At 42.1% G+C, this 20815-nt stretch overlaps 2 protein-coding genes and 1 long non-coding RNA gene across 4 annotated transcripts in view; 2 read left to right on the forward strand and 1 right to left on the reverse strand.

Moving 5' to 3' along the window:
- Positions 1 to 4392: 4392 nt before the first annotated feature.
- Positions 4393 to 6832, forward strand: LOC135478067 (uncharacterized). The gene is made up of 3 exons (XR_010445255.1): positions 4393 to 4494; positions 6275 to 6322; positions 6780 to 6832. It is a non-coding gene; the product is annotated as an uncharacterized LOC135478067 (long non-coding RNA).
- Positions 6833 to 6928: 96 nt separating this feature from the next.
- On the forward strand, positions 6929 to 12547 carry LOC135478066 (uncharacterized). The gene is made up of 7 exons (XM_064758332.1): positions 6929 to 6936; positions 7537 to 7697; positions 8222 to 8331; positions 9110 to 9164; positions 9419 to 9531; positions 11351 to 11500; positions 12331 to 12547. Exons 2-7 carry the CDS (start codon positions 7673 to 7675, stop codon positions 12436 to 12438), a joined length of 561 nt encoding a protein of 186 aa, XP_064614402.1. The 5' UTR covers positions 6929 to 6936; positions 7537 to 7672; the 3' UTR covers positions 12439 to 12547.
- A 1610-nt stretch (positions 12548 to 14157) lies between these two features.
- The window catches only part of LOC135477622 (uncharacterized), a 28722-nt gene continuing 22064 nt past the window's right edge, over positions 14158 to 20815 (reverse strand). For both annotated transcript variants that reach the window (XM_064757788.1, XM_064757789.1), the window contains 5 exons: positions 19539 to 19943; positions 18579 to 18752; positions 17574 to 17636; positions 16656 to 16731; positions 14158 to 16033 (listed from right to left, as the gene is read on the reverse strand). In XM_064757788.1, coding sequence (XP_064613858.1) covers positions 15316 to 16033; positions 16656 to 16731; positions 17574 to 17636; positions 18579 to 18752; positions 19539 to 19943 — 1436 coding nt within the window. In that variant the 3' untranslated portion in view covers positions 14158 to 15315. The remainder of the gene's footprint in view (positions 16034 to 16655; positions 16732 to 17573; positions 17637 to 18578; positions 18753 to 19538; positions 19944 to 20815) is intronic.

Raw genomic sequence — 20815 nt, forward strand, 5'->3', positions numbered from 1 at the left:
CGTCTTAACTTTTTTTGTTCTTGTTTCAACCAGTGCAATGTTCGGTTACAATTCTATACAGGGGGCATCTGTGGCCGAGTGGTTAGCGTGCTAACGACTGCATTTGCAGATTCTTCCAAACTCCTCGCAGTCAGAGCGCTTGTCCACATTATGGTTGAATCCCGCTTATTTATTTCATTTTTTTTAAGCTTGAGCTGCTCTTGTGAAGTGAGGCGTTGTTTCGTGTATGAGGTAGTGTGTTCAAATCCAGTATTGCCACTGAAAGTACCGTTATGAAAACCAGTGACAATAGTGACAATATTTACAAATGCCAGTACTTATACCTGTACATTCCCCCCTGGTTCTGTCTGGTTTCCTCACACCGTAATAGTATCCTCCATGCTGGCTGCCGTCGTATTAGTGAAGTATCCTTAAGTATAGCGTAAACATTAATCAAATAAATAAACAAATAAATCAATAAATAAATATACATATACAATATATTTATGCTAAATAGTTGGTCTTTATGCACGCATCTTGTTGTTTCCCTGTAAACGTTATTGTGCAGAAAAGTTAAACAATGCCTTATGCATATATTGTTACCGTCCATTGTACACGTGACCTCCATCAATCTTTTCTTGTTTTAATTAAAAAACAAAAGTGCGGGATTTGATTTAGAAATGATGAAATGCCAAAAATGAAAGCGACCCCGTGGGATATGTTCAGTTTTCTCACCCAAGTGGTCAAGTCGCCGCCATCTTATTGATTTTCTCAGTAAGATTGCTTTGCTTGTCTGTTATAACTTGTATGATTCTCACTAATTTGACGTGAATTCTCAGCCTAGTCATTGAGGTTTCGTTTCGTGTAATCTTGTGTGGCTGGTATCCCATTTACTTGCTCACTTATATATGCGTGTAAAATATGAAGATTGATGATAAGAGAGAAGTCAGTTTAATATCTACAGAGTTGGATCAAGGCTTCAGATGGGTTTAAATGAACCTAGGTATTTGTTGTAAAATTTATTTATTTATTTCATTGGTGTTTTACTCAAGCATATTTCACTTATACGACGGGGGTCAGCATTATAGAGGGATGAAACGGGCAGAGCCCGGGGAAACCCACGACCATCCACAGGTTGCTGGCAGACCTTCCCACTTACAGCGGGAGAGGAAGCCAACGTGAGCTTGACTTGAACTCACAGCGATCGCATTAGTGAGAGGCTTCTGGGTCATTATTTATTTATTTATTTGATCGGTGTTTTACGCCGTACTGAAAAATATTTCACTTATACTACGGCGGCCAGCATTATGATGGGAGAGCCCCTCGGAAACCCACGACCATCCGCAGGTTGCTGCAGGACCTTCCTACTTACGGTCGCTCTAGGTCATTACACTGCGCTAGCGCGCTAACCAACTGACTCACGGAGGCCCCTTGTAAAAGAATAAATAGGTGGATGTACGTGTGACTTACTTATTTGACTGATTGTTGCTTTGAACCATATATGGGCAGAGGAAACATGAGTGCCCGGGGTAAACCAACGATCTTTGTCAAGTTACTGACGATCTTCACCACGTGTAACCTACATGTGATGCAGCATTGCACGTTGAATGAGTAATGGTCAACAACAAACGTTAAGACTGCCCAATCAGCTACCCGAACGTCCGCTTGCGGTCACCACGGCCCATACAGGCCTTTCAGAACTGTCGATTAAGAACACGTATTTGACCAATGATAATCAATTTTTGTTGCAAGTATATGTCGGTCAGTCTGATGTCCCACACATTGGTTACAAATGTTCAATTGTTTTGTGACGTCAGTGGCTTTCACCGGGAATGGAATGAAAGTAATATCACGTGAATGGGAGGTGGGACGTACATTGGATGTGGTGAACACATTCACTGGCAAAGAAAGCGGTAGAATGACGTCACGCATTAAATTATCCCGGTTGCCTCTGTGGGGGTAAGCTCGCCAGCGCGGCACAATGAAGCAAGAGTCTCCCACCAATGCTGTCACTGCTCGTGCTGTCTTTCTTTCCTGCCGCACGTGGGAAGGTCTTCTAGCAACCTGCGGATGGTCGTGGGTTTACCCCGGGCTATGCCCGGTTTCCATCCACCGTTGTATAAGTGAAATATTCTTGAGTATGCCGTAAAACACCAATCCAAATAAATAAATAAATAATCTTTTGGTTGTATCATTCATTGGCCATCAGTGGCGCCACTGAGTACGGAAGGTGAATCCATCCTACGTCTATCACAGCAGTACAGTATAATTAAAGACGTACAGCATAGCAAGTAAGACCAGAACAGCGACCACGACAGTGTGGTAGACGTAGAGCATAGCAAGTAAGACCAGAGCAGCGACGACAGTGTGGTACACATACAGCATAGCAAGTAAGACCAGAGTAGCGATGACGACAGTGTGATAGACACAGAGCATAGCAAGTAAGACCAGAGCAGCGACGACGACAGTGTGATAGACGTAGAGCATAGCAAGTAAGACAAGTTCATCGACGACGACAGTGTGATAGACGTAGAGTATAGCAAGTAAGGCCAGAACAGCGACGACGACAGTGTGGTAGGCGCAGAGCATAGCAAGTAAGACAAGTTCATCGACGACGACAGTGTGATAGACGTAGAGCATAGCAAGTAAGACCAGAGCAGCGACGACGACAGTGTGATAGACGTCCAGGTCTGAGTTTAGTCTTTGACAGATTCATAATCCTGAGGTCTGGATGTTTTACTTATTTATTTATTCATTTGTTTCATTGTTGTTTGAAACCGTACTCAAGAAAATTTCACATATACGACGGCGGCCAGCATTTTGGTGGGAGGAAGTTGAGCAGAACTGACCGGGAAAACACTTTTGATGTTACAGATATATATATATATATATATATATATATATATATATATATATATATATATATATATATATATATATATATATATATTACCTAATAGAGTAGGGTTGAAATGCTTTTGGATCAATCTGTAAGTCAGTACGGGCTTGTTAAACATCAGTCTCCTCTAAAACAATGCCAAAAGCTCAGTCATCATGAGCGACAAGCGAAAACAGCATGCCAACAGTTAGGGGTGAGTGGAGGTTTTTAACAAATAACAATAAAATGAATGAAACAAATGCATTTTGCTCAACAGAGATTTTCTTGATGAAATGAGTAGGTTAACCTGTAACGGTAGACCGTACAAAGTCAGCTTGAATGTTCCGGGAGTATACTTCAAAGCGTCAAAACAGACATTCGTATACCAACCGTCAACCTGGGTGAATGTTTCTCTGTGTGACACGGATAGGCGTGATGAATAGGTCTACAAAGACACTGATAGGTCTACTCATAGACAAAAGACTGGTCAGTGTTCCAGTTTTGCATGTGTTAATTCATAAGCGCGATGTGTGATCAATGCAACCTTCGAACCCTCGAGGTAGAGAGACTTCAACATTTCATGGAAAACGGCAGGAAACAAGTAAATAACGCTCGAAAAGTAATATGACTAGTTTGTGCCACGTAAAGGTACCACAAACGGATTAAAACTCACAAGTTTTTGATAATTTTACATGTTATCTGTTTTACCTAGAGTAACAGCCTTGTATACGCAATATCAATGTTTAAAATGCAGTTTAATTCTGTCACGAGTTTCACTGTAAGACAACAGTATATAGCAGCAACTCCGGCTTCTCGATACTTCACCTTATGTATCCTTCGTCGGCTTTAGGAAATGGATCCGGATATGTGAAGTCATGTTTTGACGTGACGATCACACGTGTTATTAACCTTGCAGACTGCTCTACCTTTGCCCTGCAGACGTAAGTTCCAGGTGTGCTTTCATGGACACGTGGACTCCTTTTGGGCCATGGCAGAAGTGGTGCGGGAGTGTCTAGAACTGACCGGGGCAGGAGAACCGCTGAAGGTTTCCAAGAGACCCCTACCCCCGCCGGCGCCCCGGGGTATCATTTTGAAGGTAAGGTAGACATATGGCTCCATAAACAGCACTGTAAATTAATTATTGGATGCCATAGCCCACATTCAGGGGTTCACTTTCAAGCCAGGAAAGGATATATATGGCGCGTCACATGACTTATGCTAATAATGCCAATAAGTTAAGTTTTTAACGATTCAACTGACACGACGACAGTGTAATAGCTGGAAAATGACCAAACCTAACCGGTGAAATATTATACTGTATAACGACTGAAAAGTGAACACTAAAAAGGTTAACATCCGTGAACACCCCAACTTGTACATGGTGTTTCAAAGCGGATTATTCTACATCTAATACTTAATGTGAGATTCGAATTTCAAAGTTCACTAACAGATTTTCGGCCTCACCTTTTCACTCTTTAAAAATGCCATATATATATATATATGCTATCATTAGTAAAAGCGCACTTTTTGTCGCCAGACGTCTCGTGCAGGAATCTGTCACTCAGATGTACATTTCTGGGAGGACCTGTGGAGATTAAGGGACATTCCGGATTTGCGATTATCCGGAATCACCATGGGTAAGTACACCGGTAGTTAAATAAAGACGAGGACACAGCGTGGAAGTCCAACATGCTTAGTAATACCTTGCGATGAGGGGCTGTCGAACTATCGGATAAGGAGAGCCCAATGTTTCTTCATTGCGATGAAAGGCTATCAAACTATTGGATAAGGAGAGCCGAATGTTTCCTCATTGTGATGAAAGGATATCAAACTATTGGATAAGGAGAGCCGAATGTTTCCCTCATTGCGATGAAAGGCTATCAAACTATTGGATAAGGAGAGCCGAGTGTTTCCTCATTGCGATGAAAGGATATCAACCTGCTGGATAAGGAGAGCCGGATTTGTTTTTTATTAGGATGAAAGACTATCAAACTATTAGATAAATAGAGCCGAATGTTATACCGTAATGTTTCCTCATTTTGATGAGATAAGTAAAGCTCATTGTGACGAAGGGCTGTCAAACTATTGAATAAGTAGAGCTCATCGTGATGAAGGGCTGTCAAACTATTGAATAAGTAGAGCTCATCGTGATGAATGGCTGTCAAATTATTGAATAAGTAGAGCTCATCGTGATGAAGGGCTGTCAAACTATTGAATAAGAAGAGCTCATCGTGATGAAGGGCTGTCAAACTATTGAATATGTAGAGCTCATCGTGATGAAGGGCTGTCAAACTATTGAATAAGTAGAGCTCATCGTGATGAAAGGCTGTCAAACTATTGAATAAGTAGAGCTTATTGTGATGAATGGCTAACAGGTTGTCGGCTAAGAAGCATCTAAGTGCGTTGACAAATATCAAGCTTTTTGACCTATAGCCGTCCTCGTAGCTCTGACCGGTCTACAGCAGTGCTCTTTCTACAGATTTTTGTAGAGTTTGGTATATATGGTTCAGAAACTAAAATGGTTTTGTGGGAACACATGGCACCGTGTTCGAGAAAAATAAGAATGTCAATATGGCGGTATTTTCGTATACTGCAAACAATTGCAGTAATTACTGCAAGGTATGTCTACGTGATATAAGATGCAAACATCGCTGCTCTTAGATACATGTAGGCTGCATTGAATTACAGAGTCTCCGGTGAACCGATATCGTTATGGTATACTTACGGCATATCATTATGGTATACTTATGGTATATCGTTATGGTATACGCATGGTATGCCGCTATGGTATACTTATGGTATATAATTGTGTTATATCGTTATGGTATACATATGGTATATTGTAATGGTATACGTATGGTATATTGTTATTATATACCTATGGTACATCACTATGATATACCTATGGTATATCGTTATGGTATACTTATGGTATATAATTATGGTATATCGTTAGGGCATATCGCTATGGTATACGTATGGTATATCGTTATGACATGCTTATATAATATGGCTATAGTATACTTATGGTGTATTGTAATGGTATACTTATGGTATATCGTTATGGTGTACTTATGGTGTATCGTTATGGTATACTTATGGTATATTGTTATGGAATACTTATGGAGTATCATTATGGTATGCTTATGATATACGTTATGGTATACTTATGTTGTATCGTTATGGTATACTTATGGTGTATCGTTATGGTATACTTATGGTATATTGTTATGGAATACTTATGGTGTATCGTTATGGTATACTTATGGTATACGTTATGGTATACTTATGGTGTATCGTTATGGTATACTTATGGTATACGTTATGGTATACTTATGGTGTATCGTTATGATATACTTATGGTGTATCATTATGTTCAAAACTAAAACACTTTTATTCTGTCTGGCTTTCCTGCAGGTCACGAGATTGTTGGTGCAGTGTATTCAAAGGGAGCTCAAGTTGAAGGTAAACTTGTACAGATTTATCTTAAAATCTTTGAGGGATTCGATTCGTGGCAGAGGCTTCATTTCTAACGCTAGGACACGGTTAATTCCCGATATTGATGAGGGAATTTTAAGATCCACCCTAAGGCTTTGGTGACTTTGATAATCGGGCAGCCAGCATGATGCCGGTGGGACCCCGGGAGAAACCCACGAGTGGGCGTTACTACGTACAGCCAGATAGCCAGAATGTATACAAGCAGGACTATTATGTTTAAGAAGCTCAATACCGAATTCCTATGCAGTGTGCTTTTGGCGTAACTTTTTCCGAAAAAGACTCTACATTTGAGTTATGGAAAAAGAAATGACGCAGATGATGTTTCGAGAAAACCAGGCCTACAAGCTAGGCGTACTATTTAGAGTTTACAGAGTTTACAAGTTGCACTAACCCTGATTCTTGATTTGTATGGTGGCATGCACAGATTTGAACATTGGCGACAGGGTGGTTGTCTACCCTTGGACAGGCTGCATGGAGTGTGACGCTTGTCGCGCGGGGTATAATAACCTCTGTCCTAATAACCGCCATGGAACATCGGATTTCGGCCAGAGTGGTGTCAGCGGCTGTGCTAACCAAGGAGGGTGAGTGTGTTGTGCAATACCAGATGAATCATCCCAACCATAATCCGTCAGTGACGTCACACAGCTTTTTTCACACATTTATGCTCAGTTCATGTACATGTATTCTGTATGATCAGGTGATGTGGACCCTCTCGCTAATGCCGTCGCTGTGAGTTCAAGTCCAGCTCGTGCTGGCTTCCTCTCTGGAGGTACGTGGGAAGGTCTATCAGCAACACCCGGTTGGTCGTGCGTTTTCCCCTCTGCCCGGTTTCCTCCCAACATAATGCTGGCCGGCGTCGTAAAAGTGAAATATTCTTGGGTAGGACGTAAAACACCAATCAAATGAATATAAATAAATATAGAAATAAATATTTGCCTGTGCATGAAAACGCAGATCTGATATTAAATATTTTTATGTTGTGTGTATATGGCCAGAGAAAAGAGTCGCTGCATGTGACGTTAATTATCAATATGGTCATTAAAACAATTAAAACATTTGATCCCATTTAACTCTGGATGAAAAATTAAGGTATTAATACAGTTTCTTTCCCTTAAAGTAAATGTTAGGTGGCATTAATGTTAAAATTCTGGATAGTATAAAAATAAAACTGTTTCATGTAGGTATTCAACGTATGTTTGGGTGCCGGACGCCCGCTACACCGTCCTCGTGCCATCGACGTTGGACCTATCTGTCGCAGCGACGTTACCGTGTGCGGCGTTGACGTCATTTAACGCTCTCGGCAAGATTAAAGCGAAAATGGAAGAGCTGTCAAAGATCTATGGTATGTAATAAGATATATGTTATCATGCAATCTTTGTCAGAGTCGTGTAATTTGCCACGGCTTAAGCATCTGCATGAATGGATAGAATACAACCCTAACTAAATTGACAACAGCCGGACTAGGGTTACGCCTGACCACATTCCATCTATCAGACTGTTGTCGCTGTTCTGGTTTTGTGCTGTAGTCTTTTTATATCAAACATTTCAGGGCCACCGTGGCCGAGGGAGTTAGCACGCCAGTGCGGTGCAATGATCCAGGAGCCCCTCATTAATACGGCCGCTGTGAGTTCAAGTCCATGCTGGCTTCCTATCCAGCACTAGGTGGGAAGGCCTGCTACGGACCTACTGATGATCGTGGGTTTCACCCGGGCTCTGCCTAGTTTCCTCCCATCATCATGCTGGCCACCGCGGCAAAAATTAAAATATTCTTGAGTTCAACGTAAAACACCATTCAAATAAATAAATAAATAATAGAGTTCGCCGTAAAACGCCAGTCAAATATATAAATAAAATCAAACATTTCAGACTCTCCGTGGTTAGTCGTGGTCGGCTGTGGAGGGCTTGGCATGTGGTGTCTAAACCTAGCCCGATACTGTCTGCCAAAGACCACGAACATCCTCGCTGTGGACATTTCGGTGAGATTTTCAGTACCGTCGTCATTTGGCATTAAATTCTGTGCGTATAACACACATGAGGATTACACAAAGTTATTTTCCAACCGCTTCGATGGCCTAATGGTTAGATCGTCGGCCTCGATTCCGGTGACGTTGCGTCAAACTCGGGTCAAAGACTTTACAAATGGTACTTGTTACCGCCTGCTTGATGCTCAACATTGAGAGGTTAGAGCAAGGAAGCAGGACAGGTTGTTCGGTGTCAGTGTAATGTGACTGGGTGACTGTGATGTCTGGTGTCTTCGGCATGATACTTCAGTAGCGGCAGCACTATGGCTGTCTGGACACACCCTGCCACAAGAAGACACAATACATGTGCACACACATCATGACTCCTCGTCGTCATATGACTGAAAAATTGTTAAGTACGACATAAAGCATACATACATACACAAAATTATTTTTGGAATGATGCAATAAAGAGTTTATTGCCCAATATGATTTATTGTTTCTTTATAACACTTTATAAACCGTTTCTTCAGATCATATCAATTGAAATCGTAAATACAAAACTCTCTTGCACGGCGACATAAGACTAAGAGTGCACTTTGTGACGTCCACAGCTACACATGCCATGTAGATTGTTGAATTTTTTTATTAATTCCCGACATTTATCGGGCGGTATTTTCAGAATATCGCCCAGTGACTGTATTAGCCGTATTCCACCTCCTCGCCTGCTAGCCGCTGTCCGTAGGTGAGCGACATACCCGGAAGTTAATTGTTTTTCTCGATTCTGTTTCAGCCTGCTAATCTGTCTGTCGTTAAGGACTGTGAAACTCTTCTGTTACCTGACCAAGGTAAGTCTATGTCGGCGAGCTGCTGTCAGTGGTATTGATGTTACCGGAATCGTTCTGGGGTCTGCTGTCATCTCTGTCTATTCATTCCTAACTACGAGACATAAACCCATGGACTATGGTTGAAAATTAAATTTTGGACAAATCATAAATTATCCTTATAGGTTATGAAGTTAAAAAGCTCATATAACGCAAGTATGTTATTACGAACAACACTTCCTTCACTGATAATGGTAGCCATTTTCAATTTTTAAAAGATGAAGAAATCGTGCAGCAGTTGAGAACAAAGACGCATGGCGGCGCGTGCACAATCATTGACTTCGTTGGATCAAGTCAGACAGTGGGAGCTGCCTTAAACTCACTGAGAAAGGTGAGTGTTCCTGGCAAAATATAATACACCTAGCTCGGAAACACAAACAATCCGTCTATACACATATATTCTCTTTATCTAGAGTGTTTGCAACATGATTCTAACCAACACGGAAAACAGTTTTATTGATAAATGCTGGTTAAATAGTTAATGGTGTGAGGACACAAGTGATGAGGCTAAGCATAAGCAAGCCCACGTGCGCCTCACAGGCTCCAAAGGTAAAGCTTGTCTATTGGTGGCGAAAGGTTGTGAGCGATGCATGCGCTGTGAGGAGTATGGATTCGAGAATATATCTGTACCTCACGTGACCGTTGTTATTCAAAGAAAAGCGGAGTATTTTGTCTGATGCGGGATAAAGCAAAATATAGCACGCGTAGAATGGCACATATAACAAAATGTATTAGTAATAGCCTGTCAATATGTAAAACGTTTCTAATAAATGAGTCTGATCAATGTTCAACTTATAATCCTCTCGTTAAAATCGGGATGTGCAGGCCGAGTGGCGAAGACGGGTGTCTATCAATTGCTTGGACACACAAGGGGCAAGTGCAAGTCCAGTTCCCGAAATTAGTTGTCTTCTTGTGACAGGACCGGCCTGGATAGCACAGTTGGTAGAGCGTCCGCTTCGGGACCGGTAGATCCAGGATCAATCCTTGATCGAGTCACACCTAAGACTTTAAAAGAGGAAGTTGTAACTTCCTCGCTTGGCGTTCAGCATGAAGGGGATAGTGCAACGACTGGTTAACCCGTATCAGTATAATGGCTCGGGTGGGGCGGCTTACTTGCCTTCGGTAAGTCGTCTCAGTGAAGCAGCACTAAATAAAAGAGCGGTGGAAATCCGTCCTGCAACAAGGAGGCACATTACACGTACATGCACCCTAATGATTCCTTCGTCGTCATATGACTGAAAAATTGTTGAGTACGACGTTAAACCCCAAGCACTCACTCACTCACTCTTGTGACAGGGAGAGTCCGTACCGACAAAGTGCTGCCGTCACTGAAGCATCATGCCGAAGACGCCAGACATGACACCCCAACCAGTCATATTATACTGACACCAGGCCAACCAGTCCTGTTTTCTTCTCTAATCTCTCAGAACTGAGCCTTCAGCGACGCAGCAACAAGTACCATTTTTAAAATCTCTGGCATGATCCGACCCGGGTTTCATACCAGATCTCCCAACTTCGAGGCGGCCGCTCTAACCATAACAGGCCACCGAAACGGTGAAACTTGAACGTTCTGTGCTTTGTAAAAGAAACACACAGAGTAACTGATTTGTCTTTATCTTGCTTGATAGCGCCCTTGATTGTACGCTTGGATTCAAACGGTGTTGGTATGGAGCTAGAATCTCCCTTTCCTTATATATTATATATCCCTTTTACAGGATCACAATTTAATCCGGAACAAGTCTAAACCGGTTGAGATGGTTGCCAGTTATGAAAGTGCACACATTCACGCGAATATGTGGTCAAGCCAGTTTTAAGCCAGTTCATGAATTTATCCATTCACACGGTCAGATTTAGGCCAGTTCAGTAATGACCACGTTATCCTGAAAATGCGCATTCGGGTGATACGCTCTAGTCACGGTTCACACGGCAAAGAAAAACCGGCTCAAGACCTGAAACCCCTTCAAGCCACGTCGCTCGCAGGGGCAAATAAACCAGATTAAATGCCCCCGTTTTCTGTTCACACAGGCGTTCACAAGTTAAACCAGCTTAGCTTTGCTCGTATGAACGGGTTAGTAGACACCCTTTTGGTGTAACGTCAGTTGTTCTTGAGATTTCACCTGGTAGATGTCTTCCTCTGGTCTTGTTATTAGGGCGGCCAGTATCATGTTATCGGTTTGTATGGAGGATCACTGATCACTCAACCAGAGAAGCTGATTTCAAACACCACCGCCATTACCGGAAGTCGTACCGGAAGTCTCCACAGTCTTCGTGACCTTGTGAAGCTGGTGGACGATAACAAGGTACGAATGCAGATACATAATTATTTGGATACAACGAAAAGGGGTAACCCATTGAAATAGTAGTGAAATGCCACCGTGTGTTAGGTCGCATACGAGGCTTCGGGCCTTGTAAATAATAATACGGTAATAGTGCAAGGTACATTATTTCAATTTGTAACACATGTACGAGGTGAACATAACATAGGAACTATTGAAGTGGTGATTAAATACCCCCGTGTACAAACAAGAATGAAAACGATGCCCTTGGGTTCTTGAGGGAAGATTCGGATTCGAACTCTTTTATCACTAAAGGTAAAAATAAGTCCTAGTGGATGTTTGACCTCTCAAAAATGTTAGAGAGCTGTTCCGGGATCACGTTTATTGTAACATGGGCGTCTCATAAAAAGTAAATTAGACTAGACGAATGATGGAGAAAATTGTGGAGCTGAACGTTTGTGAACTTCAGTGTTTTCTAAAGTAAAGAGGTGTTATTTGTGCCTCTAGAACACGGTGAAACTAATGATCGGGGAATTATTGTCAACAAAGTTTGTGTAACATTTTTACAAGTAACATGACATAAGATGACTGTTTTTACCTTCAAAGACAAAATAGTTTGAACTCGAACCTCTTCTATTCATTTCAGCTAATAACTACTACAGGAAGAATTTGGTCGTGTGTTTCCCCTGTGCTCTGCCCGGTTTCCTCCCACCATAATGCTGGCCGCCGTCGTAGAAGTGAAATATTCTTGAGTACGGCGTAAAACGCCAAACAAATAAATAAATATTAATTACTAGTAGATGTGAATTAATGTAGTACTAAACAGTAAACTATGATCAAATGTTGTTTGTCAGATCAACGGACCCCCAGTGGAACACGTGACTTTGACGGAAGTAAATCGCGTGCTGGTGGACCTAAGGGAAGGCCGGGTAAGAGGAAGAGCCGTAGTGAAATTTGACTAGGTCCGTCCATGATTTGAGCGGACATCACTATCGCTTTTGCGCGATAAGAAATCCACAACGATCAGATTTATCTCTCCTTTGCTGCATCTGACTGTCACAAAAACCCATTATTGTGAGCTTCTCGCCAAAAAATGTTCAAGTCTTGATTAACTTTGTCTGTCTCGTGTTAGGTGGCGTTCACCTGACAGTCTAATATCGTAACAGTAAAACGCGTGAAGGGCGTTAACGATAGGCCCATTGGGCTCTTCAAAACGACTTGGCATTGACAAAAGTTAGATTGGCTGACTGTATTCGCTGCGTGTTTTATATATATATATATATATATACACTTGGAAACAGGAACTCGTTTGAGCGCATGTCTTCCCGCAGACAGCCAATAAGAGTTCAGTTACATTATGTGTATGTTGGATTCCGAACATTTTCGCTGAGACTGTGAATGGGACTTCAGGTAACGCGAGAAAGTACCAGATAACAACACCGCTATAGTCAGATTTATCTCCCCTGGCTTAAAACTCGCTCCATCTCAACGCACCATTATCGGTTTCCCATCCCAAAAAGTGCTATTTGTGCGGAGTTGTTTCGGAATTCCGTTACAATGTCAGGCCATCAACAGAATTTAACGAAATAAAAACATTTTGCATTCTGTATGATTCCCCTTTGTTGCTTGTACACTGCGCTACCGTCCTCTGAGAGGTTTGCACCTCAAGCGGATGCCCGCCAATTCGTGTATGTTTCGTCGTGAAGAGAGTATCTAAAACGGTGCGTTTGCATTCCCCTGATTCATTTCCATAGTTGCCAACTTCGTCAGAATTTCCTGACTTTCCCCCCACTTTTCTTCACCCTGACACTAATGGGATTTCGTGTCAAATCGTGCACGAGTAAAATAATTAAAATTTGTTTCTCTTCTGAAAACTGTGGTAAAAGACAGTAATCTAAGGCAACAGACCTTAGTTGACCTTTTCTGACTATATTGGGACCAGTGACGTCACACCCGGTTATTGCCACTTAACTCACATAGGCCACTATATTTCATCGTTCTAAACGTTCTAAAATCCAGATGAACCTTGAAACGAACTACCTCAGCAGAAAAATATGGATGTGACGTCATTGACACCTACAGACTACCGTAGAATCTGATGATTTACAGCCATTTTACTCGGTTCGCGAAAAAAATAAATCGAACTATTTTCATGGCAAGTGTCTAATGAACTTTCATCTGACATTTTAGTGCTTCATTTTAGTTTTTTCTTTACCTTTAAATTTAACAAATTAATTTTTAGACTGAACCACTTGTAACACTGACGCCTGACTCATCGAGACAGGTCGCGTATTCGAATTCAGTTCACGTTCGTGGCTTTGGGTCAGGGGATTTGTCCGCTATCTGGCGAAGGGCGGTGGCTTCAGTAGTTTTAAGTGTACTTTCTTCAAATGCCACTTTCAAGTCGTTCAACAAGAAACTGACCTGTACAAGACAAAAGCTAAAAAGTTATGTAGGTGTAGGCCTACACCTTAGACTTGTAACCTGTCCTGTCGGATTGGCTACCGAATCAGAAATCACGTAACAACGGTAATATGTTTGAATAATTCACACATTTTTGTCCGCTTTGGGTGTTCTGATTTTAAGCCGATCCCCTTTCTTACGTCAGGTTCATTAAGGTTTTTCTTAAGTGCTAGTCTAGAAATACGTTACAGAAAAACAAAATTCAAGTCGACGCTCTGTTTATTCACAAACGTCACTTCCAGGTCAGACCACTCGTCTGATAATGTCACAGTAAACACCCTCTGAAATGAGTTGGTCCAAAGTCTATCCCAGTCTACTGTTAAAGACTTTACAAACTTCACCATTATGGGCAACATCCATTTGATGTTAACGGTATGACTGAATAAAATGTTTCGGAATTTCATTTTGCTCGCTGCAGCACTGCAACAAAAACCAAATTATGTAAACCGTCATGATAAAATGTGACACCCCTGTCACGTGACCCGTATAAAATGCAGTCCTGTAGGGGAAAATCACCGAAAGTCGTCTCTTAAACTGAATTATGTCTTCAGTCTAAAGAGACACATAGATCCAACTCTCCAATGAAGTATTTAACATGATGTAGAAAATGGCAAGCAATCCAATCTCTAAATACCATAGCAAGTTGTATAGGGGCCTACTCGACAGACTATCTCCCAATTTCCAGGCAATTGTATTTACTATCGTATTTTACACTTCTCTCACAACACGTTGTAACAGCCAAGCTTAAGACTGCCAAAAAGCAGCACTTTGTTTATAAAATATGTGTGTTATTACGGTTGCTTTGATCTAAATGTTTAGATTGACGGATGTTAGGGTGGTTGGGTCCCTCATAAAGATGTGCATACTTATAAAAAGCATCCATCGTTACACTAGGCAGATTAATCTGTATTAGTTCATGACATAAACTTGACGGTCTCGTTTTATGCGTGCACGTCATTTTCGCGTCATGAAACAGGCGGAATTGAGCCGAGTATTACATAGTCATGCATATCCGCATGTCCATGAGTCTTCATGTCCATGCGTACGCATTTCCACGTGTCTATACGTCCGCATGGTCATGGATACGACAGCATGTCTAATATAGCACTCGAATGTACACGGATAGGCCCGCATGTCCAGGGACACGTCAGCATGTCCATGGATACGTCCGCATGTCAATATATCCGTGAATGTCCGTCCATATGTTCGCATGTCCTTTCTCGCAACGCACCCGTAAACTCCAGTAGCGCGGGGTTAAGCATATAAACTTATAGCCTTATCCAGCAATCCACCCAGGCTGCCCGTAAAGTATGCTCGCGGATTATTGTACAACTCTCGTCCACGATCCAACCATAAAGCGCCTTTTTACCTGTCAATCACGTGGCCTCGAACGGCTGATAAAGGTCATTTTCCACGAATATCACATCACTGTCTTTCCTCTCCTCCCTCTGGGTGGGAGAGGCATAGACTGGTTCTCCCCGTGCTTTGTCCACCCTCGAGTTATTGCTGTCTCGTGCAGGACTTACACTGTCTCTTTCTTTTCTGACAACGCCTGCTGGATTTTTCGGTGGCACTTTCGGCGGCGGGCTGGGCGCCTTTTCCTGTCCGCCACACAAGTATCCAGACACTGCGTAAGGCCCGCTGTTGTTGCATGTACCCTTAGCTACATCTTTGTCCAGGGCCAACAACTGCCGACGAAGGAATTCCCGGTAAGACAAAGGGACCTCTGGAGGAATTCTTTCGTCTAAGATTGACTGAATCTCGGCGTACGTCGCCGACACGGAGTCCAAGTTTTCGCGCTCGTCACGTGGTTTCGGCGCGGGTGGCGGAGACGAGATCTCGTCTGCCACGCGACTGTAGGTGTCGTTTAATCTGTACTTCTCAATTGACTCATAGGTCGGATTGTTGGGTTCATCGTACCCCTCAGAACTGTCGCTCTCCGTCACGTATCCCGACGAGATGTCACGGTTTGGGTTGGTGGAAGATTTTTGTTCTTTCTGACCCTTCCCAGAATCCACCGAACACGCAGTGGTGCTTCCGGTTTTGCCCTCACTAAAAGAATTGTAGTCAGCTCCAGCCTTTGACCGCCTCCTCCTGCGTATACAAAATATGTAATGACTCATTAAACCTGTTAAGTAAGGACGGACAACTTAATATATTGGTTACCTAGTCCTGCGCTAATTACTGGCCATCTTCCCCACATGCAACGTACAGTTTGCCGTGCAATATTTGTTATGTTGCTATGGCCAACTTGCGCACCTGGCCGTGTGCCAGATGTGAAAAATTCTTGAATAAGTAACGATTTCACAAAACGTTACAAACGTTCTCCTTACGTCCTTTGTGGTCAGCATCATTGTAAATCACCAGTTAACCAAACCATTGGCTGCACTACGTGTTGTAAACTGCCTTGACTACGTTGAATTTACTAGAAGATCTCTACCAGTTTGTGTTTTACCCTTCCGGACAGGCATTTTGTGGATTGCACATATCATTGTATGTGGGACATTGACAAACACACACGGTCTACGACGCTTGCTGGTATGTATATTTGAGCAGTTGAAGACCACTGGTCTTGCCTTCTTCACTAATTTGCCCAAGTATCAGTGGTTTATTCACAGCACTCGGCTTTCTTCACCGATTTTCATCGTACAAGTAAAACCTTCTTGAGTATAAACAACATTCACACAAATAAACAAACACAATATGTGAATCCTACCTCAAACAGAGAACGGCCACCCCAATGACCAGACAGACACTGAGAAGACCGCCAACAACTAATCCGATGAGCAAGCCTGAAAAGTGTAGACAATCAATACATGAGAATGCAAATGAAGCAAAGATTTATTTATTTGATTGCTGTTTTACGCCGTACTCAAGAATATTTCACTTATACGACGGCGGCAAGCACTATGGTGGAAGGAAACCGGACATAGCCCGGAGATAACCCATGACCATCCGCAGGTTGCAAGAAGACCTTCCCACGTACAACAAGAAAGGAGGGCAGCACGAACTGGACTCACAGCGATAGCATTGGTGGCAGACTCCTGGTTCATTGTGCCGCGCAAAGCAAAGATTTATTTATTTATTTATTTGATTGATGTTTTATGCCGTACTCAAGAATATTTCACTTATACGACGGCGGCCAGCATTATGATGGGAGGAAATCGGGTAGACCCCAAGGGAAACCCACGACGATCAGTAGGTTGCTGTCAGATCTACCCACGTATTGAAGCAAAAAAACTGTTTCCATATTAAAGACGTGCAGAATATTAAAGACCTGCAGAATATAGAGAGTAAAACCAGAGCAGCCACGTCAGTGTAGTAGCCGGCATAAGGTCACACGTAAACGGTGAAATACGGCTTCTCGTCAATTTACCTCTGTTAGGGTTTTATTCTATACTGTTCATGCAAATGCAATTAGGTAAAAAGTATGTAGGGAAACCAACTGCAATATATTATAATGTCACTGATCTCGAATTACTCAACATGCTGTATCATCATTACATTTAATTTATAAACATATTGAAGCAATAGAATGGGACTTGTGGTCGCTTGCACAAACCGACCTCAGACTAAGCTGAGTGTAACTACCATGGCGACAAATGCCCAGCCCCACCCCCAGTCCTGGACTCACCTATGTAATTGTCATAGTGCTCCACAACATCCACCCCCGCGCTGGGCTCTGGTGATGACATACCTAAAATCACCAGCACAGAAATAAATCAGCATGCGTAGAATCTACCAAAAGTGGGTATTGAACATGGCTGATGATGAATCCATAGTAGTTTGTCAATTGAGTATCCATAGTAGTTTGTCAACACTCATAGCACGAGAGTAACATTTCTAGTCGGCGGTAAGTATAAAATCAGTATGCACTTGTTTACATGATGGCGTTATTATCAAGTAAGATTCTGAACGCCGTTTACTATTTATTTATTATTGGTCTTTACGCCGTACTCAAGAAAATTTCACTTACACGAGGGTGGCCAGCATTATAGTGGGAGGAAACCGTTCAGAGCCCGGAGGAAACCCACGATCATCCGTAGGCTGCTGACAGACCTTCCCACGTACGGCCGGAGAGAAAGCCAGCATGAGCTGGACTTGAACCTGCAGCGACCGCTTTGATGAGAGGCTCCTGGGTCGCGCTAACCACCTCCGCGCAAATTACTTTGTAAATATTGGGGAGATTAGAGATTAGACATACCCCATTTCTCCTAATTTTGGGACATCTGATCTGCTCGTTTTAGCCAGTATACATGTAACTGTAGCAGGAATATTCGATTTCTTTTTTCTCACATGGTTAGACCATATAATGAACGACATACTTATATCTTTACTTTTTCAAAAAAAGCTGGGAAAGAAATATAATATTCTGCTTTCAACACCACTAATATCTGTCCCAAGTATTACAGGGATTAGGGTATATTCGGTGGAAGGTCCGAAGGAAACATCTCAGCTAAATGTCCAAGAGTTCGTCATCTAAAGCCCGGTGAGCTCCATCACTACATCAGCAAGATCGTAACAATAATACAAATATGTATCATCTACAGACAATTAAAAGAAAGAAGAAAGACACGTCTCCATCAATGCTTAGTTCTCGAAGATTGTCACAAGGTCGCTGAATAGGCGTTCAACTCACCTGTCGGCATGGTAACCGTGACTGTTGTTGTTGTAAAGGGAGCCAGTTGAGTACGCAGCGGATTCTTCTGAGGTACGAAGTACCCAGGCAGTTTCTCGTGTGATTTCGGGACAGTGCACGGCCTCGTGAGGAATCCCGGGAGAATATCAGAGACTTCTTTTTCAGAAGGTATTACTACAAGCAAACCAGTGGAGGTTGACACAAGTTATTAAAGACGAAGAGCATAGAGAGTAAAAAAAAAAGTTACGACGATAATGTGATAGCTGACAATGGTCACACGTAAGCGGTGAAATACGGCCTCTTGTCAGTTTACCTCTGTCAGGGTTTTATTCAAACTGTTCATGTAAATAGATAAATAGTAGCAAAGCATAAAGAGTAGCAAAGTCCCTCGTTATATTAACAGATTAAGTAAGTTATATAAGTTTTACTCATTGAGTTTACTCTTCATAAGTTAAGTATTCATAAACTCTAGTTGTATTCAACAATCAAGTGAATAATTACTTTCAGGCAGCTATTTTACCCATTGATCTGCTTGACTCAGTTTGTTCACCAGGCTACAATGTGATTCATGTTATAAATTAACTATTTGGGACATCAGAGCTCCTTTTTATGAAATATCTCGCTGACAAAACTATTCTCGCATTGTCAACGGTTGCATGTTATCGGGACTGTCCAGCTGATTTGTAGTGACCTTCACTCAGACAAACGTATTAGCGTGTATTGATACATGCATTTCTGTTCATCAGTGACTTCATGCACTGAATACTCTATTTGCACTGTACATAGAGCTATCAGCCGCTTGATTAATAAGGTTGCGTGTTCAAATCCAGCTCTCGCTTTTTCGACAGCGACTTCCAGGGCCTTTACATTACCATTATCATATAAGCAAAAAAAAAAAAATTAGTGCGGCATTCAACAACAATCAATAAACAAACTAGGCATACAGTTAACTCCCCTTACCTTGATAAAACAGTAGAAGTCTTACTCCCTTCCCCGCTCCGCTAAGCTGACGTAGAGTTATCTCCGCTTCCATATGGCATCTGACCCGGAACTGTTTCACAGTGAGCAGGTCACCCCGGAAAACTTGAAACGACACGACGTCTCTCTGCTTGAACGGACAAGATGGCGCCGGAACGCTGGGGCTCACGCGCAAGAAATCCGGGGTGTCTCGGGGAGACCCCGTGAAGAAAGATTGCATCTCAAAGATAGTGAACTGCACATCTTGACCCCTGTCCAGAAACAGCTTCCACCAGCATGGCGTTTTGGAGTAGCGTTTAGGATACCCGGGACTGTATACGAATCCACGCGAGTCTGTTAGCCGATTGGCCCCCGTGCAAGCCTCGTCGTGGGCGTCGTCTGACGGCTCTACAAATTGTAAAACACGGGTTATATAGTAACGACAGCCTCGTTGCCTATTCTCTTCTGGGCTATATGTATACGACAGATTCATTGACTCTGATATTTGACTTTTGTTATATATTTATTAGAGAAACACGGTATAGATTAGTTGATACGTTGGCTTTGTGCCTTACTTTTTCCCCATCTTACCGCAGTGTAACCAAAAAATGCGGTGGTGTTGATTGCAATTTCTTAGGCGTCACTGGTCTAGACTTAGTCAGAATGCTGTGTTTCCATCATATTTCAAACACAATAATATTAAAACAATACAAAGTCACCAGGTGCCGGGGGTGCATATTTCACCGCTAGAATCCTGGTTTATGCAGGAATACAGTATAATAAAGGACTGACTGACAGGTGTTTCACAAAAGCTCTCCTCGGTCAGGAATTCATTTTCAGCAATATATTAACTGATGTTTATTTACAGGTTATTCCATCAGCTCTCTTTACCCTAGGATAACACTCAACCATTTACAGAAAAAGTTAAAACTATGGCCTCCATCCCATGTTTAGACAGAAAAAGCTTCAGAGCTCCTGTTTCCGCGGTCCACTTCCTTGCTCAGTCTCCAAGGATGATTAAAGGCTACACTCAAAAAATTAATGTTGATTTTAACAGAACGTCTTATACCTGACTGATGCAAGAATGTATTCTGTTATTATAGCAAAATAGTGTGTAAATATTCAACATAATATCCTACTAATCTAACAGAATCTTTATGATGAATTAATAGAATATATATGTTATGTTTAACAGAACAATCTGCAGCAATACCAAAATACATTCTAGCATCACTAAGGCATCAGACTTTGTGTTAAGGTTAACAGAATAATTTTTAAGT

The sequence above is a fragment of the Liolophura sinensis genome, chromosome 11 (assembly GCF_032854445.1).
Source record: "Liolophura sinensis isolate JHLJ2023 chromosome 11, CUHK_Ljap_v2, whole genome shotgun sequence".
In the NCBI taxonomy this organism is placed as follows: Eukaryota; Metazoa; Mollusca; class Polyplacophora; order Chitonida; family Chitonidae; genus Liolophura; species Liolophura sinensis.

What these genes read in the sequence shown, in the direction of transcription:
- LOC135478066 (XM_064758332.1), top strand. Translation starts at nt 7,673, where the DNA reads ATGGAAGAGCTGTCAAAGATCTATG. An exon ending in AGAGCTGTCAAAGATCTATG is followed by an intron (nt 7,698 to 8,221) that starts GTATGTAATAAG and finishes CAAACATTTCAG; the next exon opens with ACTCTCCGTGGTTAGTCGTG. An exon ending in TCTTCTGTTACCTGACCAAG is followed by an intron (nt 9,165 to 9,418) that starts GTAAGTCTATGT and finishes AATTTTTAAAAG; the next exon opens with ATGAAGAAATCGTGCAGCAG.